The sequence below is a fragment of the Aptenodytes forsteri genome, unplaced genomic scaffold, assembly GCF_000699145.1.
Source record: "Aptenodytes forsteri isolate BGI_AS27 unplaced genomic scaffold, ASM69914v1 Scaffold38, whole genome shotgun sequence".
In the NCBI taxonomy this organism is placed as follows: Eukaryota; Metazoa; Chordata; class Aves; order Sphenisciformes; family Spheniscidae; genus Aptenodytes; species Aptenodytes forsteri.
This window is the reverse complement of record NW_008795704.1, coordinates 560,272-567,858: the sequence shown is the minus strand read 5'-3', so window position 1 is coordinate 567,858 and position 7,587 is coordinate 560,272. Positions and strand designations below refer to the sequence as shown.

At 42.3% G+C, this 7,587-nt stretch overlaps 1 protein-coding gene across 4 annotated transcripts in view; it reads right to left on the bottom strand.

The window, feature by feature from the left end:
* The window catches only part of RALGAPB (Ral GTPase activating protein non-catalytic beta subunit), a 66,020-nt gene that overhangs the window by 10,019 nt on the left and 48,414 nt on the right, over positions 1 to 7,587 (bottom strand). For all 4 annotated transcript variants that reach the window (XM_009283251.2, XM_009283248.2, XM_009283249.2 and 1 more), the window contains 4 exons: positions 6,898 to 7,056; positions 4,189 to 4,354; positions 920 to 1,042; positions 49 to 185 (listed from right to left, as the gene is read on the bottom strand). In XM_009283251.2, the coding sequence (XP_009281526.1) occupies positions 49 to 185; positions 920 to 1,042; positions 4,189 to 4,354; positions 6,898 to 7,056 (585 nt within the window). The remainder of the gene's footprint in view (positions 1 to 48; positions 186 to 919; positions 1,043 to 4,188; positions 4,355 to 6,897; positions 7,057 to 7,587) is intronic.

The window sequence follows — 7,587 nt, the reverse complement described above, 5'->3', positions numbered from 1 at the left end:
GGGGGGGGAGGAGGGGGAAGCCATTTTTCAATGCAAGTTTTGCCTTACCCGCTGGGAGGGATTAAGATTGTCTGTATGATTGGGGAAGAGTTCAAGTGTCAGAGACTGCTGCTTCAATATTCCTGGCAGCAGATCCATGTTGGAGTCACTTTCTTGGTCAGAGACGTTGCTTTCCAGTGAATCAGCTGTAAGCCAGAAGAAAGGTGGGTTTTGTCTTTTCTTCTGCCAAAAAACTTAAGATGTCATCATATGTAAGGTTTTGAAACTAAAAAAGGTTGTAAGGTTTTTGAAACTAAATATACATAGATTCACAGTCAAGTTAATATAGCACTCAAAAGCAGAAGAGGATTCAGCAGTGGACAACTGCCAGTTATTCCAGAAACAGACTGCAATATAAAGCACTCCCTAACAATGTAGAAGTGTCCCATCCATTTCCTATGGAATACAGTCTCCTCCTTCTATAGCTATCATTTCCTCACAGCCCTTTTATTCCAGGGAACTTCTGCACACTGGTTTTAGTGTGCAAGAGATGTCGTGAAAGCTGTTGCTCACCTACATAACAGTTGTGCACATGCTCCTCCATGTGCTGCAGGAGCATATCATCAAGACAGGAGAGAAAAAAATGCATCACCAGTTGATGGTGAACCATACGTCCAACCTAATGCACCCGGGGTAACAGCAATACTGCTGTGCAAACCTGGACATATATTGAGACTGAGAAAAAGGGACACAGAACAGATACCACCTTAGGAAGGAGTCTAAGGATTAGGATGTTGTAATTTAAACATGAGTAGTTTTCTGACAAGGATCTTGCTACACACACTACTAGTTAGCTTATTTAGGTTCTGCTTCTGAAATAGCTCTCCAACAAAAAATGTTGGTTTGGTTTTTGCCAACAGCATGTACAGAGTGATCTTACTTAGGGACTCCACCGGTGATGGGACAACAAAAGCTATTTCTGTCAGGGCATCTGCATAATACAGCACCTTCTTCTGCCCATTGAAGATACTTGCCCCAACATCTTCTGAAATAATTAGGTCATCTGAAATGGACATAAAAGGAAAGTTTAGTCAAAAGGAAGCTCTACCTCTTTATACGCTGCCTCAGGAGAAGACATTCAAACACAAGGTGCAATCATTCAGAAGAAATCACAAAAATCTCGTTTTAAAATGAGAAGATTTCACAGTCAAGTCTTATGGCTAACAACCATTCTCAGAAACTTTTTTGTTACCTTGAAGGAAATGGCATTTTGGGTTGGGAGAGGATTTATTTTGAACATATTTCCATTGTACTGCATACCCTATTTCCCTCGGATTGAGCAGTCTAGTAAGCACGTCTGCCACAAGAATTCATCTAGTAGCTATTTCTAACCATTCGCTCTAACAGACATCATTAAGTTAGTCATTAAATTTCCAAAGGATTCTAACATTTATAACTTCAGTCTGATACTATTCTAGAATTCAAGCCAGTTTCTATAGACTCTTCTCTGTCTTTTCTTCTGCAAGGAGAGTTAGAAAAAGGCTCTGTTGAATCAAACCCAATAAAAGAAAGCTCCTCATTCTCAGCCCCCATTTATTCTCTCATCACAGTTGGCCAGTACATCAGGCCTTCACAGTACAGAAAGAAAACAATTCTTTGGTGGAGCCATGCAGTAAGGAAATTACAGCACACACACCACATGCCCCTGCTTTTCCTTCCCCATGCTGCCTCCAGAAAGACTAGCAAGGACTTTAAGCTGAATTATTTCTCTGATCCAGTTTACAAAAGGGTTCCTGGGATAGCTGCCTCAGCAAAACCAACGGAGCAGTGAAATTCAGAATGCTGACAGAAAGGTGGCCAGAGGCACGCAGGAGCGTCCAAGCCATGCTTCACCATCAGGGAAGCGTTCCTGCATCTCCAGTCCGTAGCTCTCAGGGAGCAACCCAAACCCAATTGTTGTAAGAGCTTCTTTGCTTTTAGGGGTGCGCAGTGAAACAAAACCAAAGCATATGCCTGTGAATTTATTTTAATCACGTCTCACTGGAAGCTATTCTAGAATCATTTAGGTTGGAAAAGACCTTTAAGACCACCAAGTCCAACCATAAACCTAACACTGCCAAGTCCACCACTAAACCATGTCCCTAAACACACATCTACAGGTCTTTTAAATACCTCCAGGGATGGTGACTCAACCACTTCCCCAGGCAGCCTGCTCCAAAGCTTGACAACCCTTTTGGTGAAGGAATTTTTCCTAATATCCAATCTAAACCTCCCCTGGCGCAACTTGAGGCCGTTTCCTCTCGTCCTATCGCTTGTTCCTTGGGAGAAGAGACCGACCCCCACCTCGCTACAACCTCCTTTCAGGTGGGTGTAGAGAGCGATGAGGTCTCCCCTCAGCCTCCTTTTCTCCAGGCTAAACAACCCCAGTTCCCTCAGCCGCTCCTCATCAGACTTGTTCTCCAGACCCCTCACCAGCCTCGTTGCCCTTCTCTGGACACGCTCCAGCACCTCGACGTCCTTCTTGTAGTGAGGGGCCCAAAACTGAACACAGTGTTCGAGGTGCAGCCTCACCAGTGCCGAGTACAGGGGCACGATCACTTCCCTACTCCTGCTGGCCACACCATTTCTGATACAGGCCAGGATGCTAGACTCCTGAATGGGTTTTCAAGCATCAGAGCCATCCACAAAGAGAAAATACATTTAACAAAATAAATAGCTTTAGTCACAGCAAAGATTGAAGGAGAAAACGAAGCAAGCAATCTTCACAAGTTGGGCCAAGTCTACTTTAAATCTACCATTTCAGTTTTTTAGCCATTGCTTGCTAAAGGTACAACTCCACTCATGGATTTTTCCAACAGCAGAACCAGATTAGAAGTAGTCCTTCCTCCCATCCCTGAATGTTTTTTCTGTTCCTTCTTCCCCCAATTTGTTGAATTAATTCAACTATTTGGTGGTCTGTGATCTAATCCAAATGGCTGACAAAAATCCAAGTTAAAAAGCCCACATCAAAACAGGTTACCTAATTCAGGGCACTGCCTTCTGCACAGCTGTACTGACAAATCCAACTGCAAAGGGAAGGGAGAGGGCTTTGCCTCCAAGTAAAGCACAGTCTGACCCTGTCCTCAAAGGAAAATTAAACCAAGACCTGGCCATTTTGTAACCTCTCCTGACTTGTTCAGAGAAAGCCATGCCTCTGTTCTCTTAACCTCTCCCCAACTTTTCAAGCCTTCTATTATTTGTAGTTTTATTTAGAGAAGTCTTTAGTTGGCCGCAATTACAGGTGAAGAGCATTTCTAAGGCACAGTGAAGGGAAAGCAGAGCAAGAGTGCTGCTTAAGCAACTGCAGCAGTAATGGTGTTGCACCTGATGCAAATGCCAGATCAAAGACGTTGAACAAGCTGGACCAGCCTGTTCAATGCCTTTGTATGGCCCACAGCAGAAGGCTGACGCTCTGAAGATCACCAAGTCACTACTTGGAGTAGTGACCATGAACCACACTGAAACCAACCCAGACACTATCAGAATCCCAGGTAATCTGATTAAGTCGTTCAAGGCAGAAACTAACCCGACCTCCAGTTCACCACCCTGGGATAGCAATTCACTACCCTGAGGATCATTTTGGTTGACAGAATGGTGAGAGGGTGGTATATGACAAGCCCAGAGAAGGAGTTGCTCAGTGGAAAAAAGCAGAGTAAATTAAGCAGGACAGAAGAGCTGTGTGTGGGCTCCAACCACCGTGACCTACAAACAGCAGCTTGTCATCATTACTTCCTACCAAGCATGATTACAAGGCTAACTTATTAGCCAACATCTCATTTTAATCTACTTACAGAACACTAAAAATCACACAGTATTTCAAGTCTATTTGCCAATATGCAGCACATCTGTATCCAATTTCACCTGAATACTGGCTTTGGATAATATATTAAAGACTCATCAAGTCTGCTAAAAATATAGCACAGAGGTATTTCTTGCTGAGGCTACTTCCTCCCGACAACACACAGACATTAGTTTTGCTCACTCTGACTTGAAGCTTAATCTATTTTTTTTTTTTTTAACACATTCCTTTCTAGTAAACATCAGCATTTATCTGAAAAAAAATATGCAAGTGCTCAAATAGGTATCCAGGAGCAAGAAATTTTAAATTGTCTCCTTTAGAAAGGAGCCTAAACATTTTAATTTAACATTACACCATTTACTATGTATTACCTTGTTCAGGTCCCTCTTCATCACTGCAGCTATTGATTGACCAGCTTGTTGAGACATGGCCAGTCCACCCAGGGTGCTTCCCCACATCAACAGACCAGCCAAGAGACAGCAAGAACTCCAGGAAGTGTGGCTGAACAATTCTGGAAGACTCCATGTTCTTCAGGATCTAAAACAACCAGCAGCACCATGGTAGGTACAGGAGACTCCAGGATGCAGCTCTCTCCCTCCCCACTTTTTTAATTAAAATTTTGTGTCACCAACATGGTTTTGCCCAAATATAGCTATTCAGCAAGCCTGGAACCCCAGACTTTCTGCATGGACACTACTCCCTGCTGTCCAGCATCCTCCCATCCTGCTTTGCAGTGTCCTATTCAATCAACTTGTCTTTCTGCCATCATTGCCAAAGCCTGTAAAATAGTTAATGAAACTGCTAGAAATGGCAATTTTGAGATTTATCCACTTATCAGGGATAAACCACAGAACTGTTCAGCGCAGAATCTGCATTAGCACCAAATACAACATGAGAATTTTCTGGACAATTTTCACTACTAAACTGAGGTGAAATTTTAGGAGAAAGGTATTTTATCACTACTCACCTGTACACGACATACAGCAATTTAGAAGGCAGGCCTCACTGCACATTAAATTATGAAACAGATTTTGCAAAACAGTTTTCAGCAGGATTGAGCACGCACTTCAATCAAATGTCACACTGTACTGTTCACTTTAATCCTTAATCCTACTTTTTATAAAGATGTTTCCACATCCAAAGGTAATTTTTATCCCATTGTGATAAGCTGAAAGTTGAAGACCTTCACCAAACAGCACGCAGGGAGACATGGATGATTTGTGATTTGGTCTACCAGAACCATTGGGATTTGTGGAACGGACAGTGCTGTGCAATACATCCATCCTTTCTGGGCCACGTGAGAATTTGTTTTGTGGCAAAAGCGTCTTTGATTTTGGTTTGTGCGGGGGCAGTACACTGGGATGCAGGCTCCAGTGGCACAGAAACCGCAGGGACAGGGACAGGTGCTGGAAGGAAAGCTTCCAGACAGGAGGCTCCTCGTATCGACATGGTCCTGGCACCCTATCCTAACGCCTTGTACAATATTCAGCAGCATCTAGACATGCTGCATTGAAATATTACTATTATTCTCATTACTGAGCACACTGAAGTCATAGCTATGCTTCAGAATGAATCGAGATAAGCGCAGTTTAGAAGACAATTTCAGAAAATAGGCAAGCTCAGGCTTTATACAACTATACGGTTTTATATCTGAGCCCATTCAAAAAAAAGAATTTACAGTAAAGCAAGGACAAGGGGGTATTTTCAAAGGACATTTAATGATGTGAAGTATAATGATGTAAAAAGTGTGCGGGCAGTTTCATTACCCTGTATAAATAAATACCACGAGACCCTTCTCAACTGTAAAAGCCTACCACCACAGATAAATATGTGGGCCTAATGCAATGACCAGCAGGCTAGATGCCGCTATTCTGGGCTGAGCAGCATCAGATAAAACATAGCTGACACCACTCCTTGTGAAAGGACAGCAGGTCACCTCTCAGAACGGAATGAGGTCCTGAGCTGAAGTGGCATGAACTCACACACACAGAGATGGCTGAGTGGGACCAGGCAGCCAGCCCTGCTCAAAGCAGAAACCGTGTCACAACTTGGCTTTGATCTCCTCCTCTCTTGATTGTTAATATTGAAAACGAAACAGGACAGAAATAAGTCACAGGTCTTTTCAAAGATGGGAGCAGTATCAGTATCTCACTCAGCTCAGGTCCATAGAGATGACTATGTTATTAACTTGACTGCCACTATGACTTTGCACAACCTGAAAGGCTTAGGAATCACAGCAAGATGTCCAGGGATCTTGAAGCAGGTGTGGCATCTTTATACTGTGTTTAAACATGTCCAGAATCTCCCAAATACAAGACTTTCTTAAATCTACATGGCAAAACCCATGCTAATTGGGTTTCCAAAGGCCGGCAAGATCTGCAGGACTAAGTAATCTCATCTGTCGAAATCCGTAAGAGCATATAAGCATCAGATGGGAAAAAAAAGCATTCTGTGAGCTCAGCAAGAGCACATTTCAGCTGGAAGGCAAACCTTGTATATCTTATTTTGTAGCTGACTTTGGAGATGGAAAGACTGTGTACTGGCTGCTCTGAACTTCAACTTTGAAAACTCAAACAGCACGATCCTGGTTTCAGGAATTAGCGTATTCCACGCAGAAGTAGAAGGTGCTACAGTGTTCTGTCAACTGTACATTCACAGTAACACGAGGAGATGGCACAATAATTTCTTGTGGAAGCTATACTTCTACTCTTTATGAAAATTATGAATGGAATAAGAAGAAGGTACTATAGAAACCACCTTTTCTAATGAGCCCATAAGCTGTCTTAGTGAGTTTCTAGGTCACAGTGTAAAGAAGTCACAATTTAGATTCACACAAATTAACCCGATTAACCTAATTGCATTGGAATGTTACAACAATCCTAAATGTGGTAACATACTTCAACCTGCAGATGAAAAGAGTACACAGTGACTTGTTACAGCTCACACTGTAAACAAACACAAAGCCCAGAACCCCCGGTTCTGATACTCCACTCTAGTCATTAGCAGCAATGCTTTATTCACTTGGGGATTACTAGAAACAAGACAATATAAGCTAGTTGGCACTCTATGCTTTCACTTACCTCCTGGCTTGTTTTCTGGCCCGCCTTCATGTAGAAAATGAAAACAGTATCAAAAGGACGACATGGTAGTAAATCCAAGTAGCCAAGGTCATCAAAAAATCCAGGAAGAGCAGAGTCAAGTGCAATCAGGTGAGGAGGTAGACGACTGTTAGCAGGTTCCTATCCAACAGACAACAGTTCAACAGCTTAAAAAAAAACATCTTTCCTAACAGAAAAGGTCTTTATGGTTTCAATAATAATCTATTAAAATATAAAAAGACAATTTCCCTTTTCTCCTAAGAGCAAAATCATACACAAATTTCTGATGCCATATAATCCTATTACTGTAAATGAGTAACAGCAAGCGTAACAGTTTGGCAATTTGTTGCATTCTACCCTCCTCATTAAATAAAACCAGTATTTTGCCAGCGAAACAGACATAACATTTTGCTCAAAAAGAGTACCAGCTACCACAACAAAAGCAGCAGATACTTTCAAAATATCACAACTATACACAGTTAAATGTGTATAGCAAGGACAGGTAGCCTGGGAAGAATACAGAGAAATTGTCCAAGCAGCCAGGGATCAGGTTAGGAAAGCTAAAGCCCTGATGGAATTAAATCTGGCCAGGGACATCAAGGGCAACAAGAAAAGATTCTATAGGTACACTGGGGATAAAAGGAAGACAAGGGAAAATGTGGGCCCTCTCCA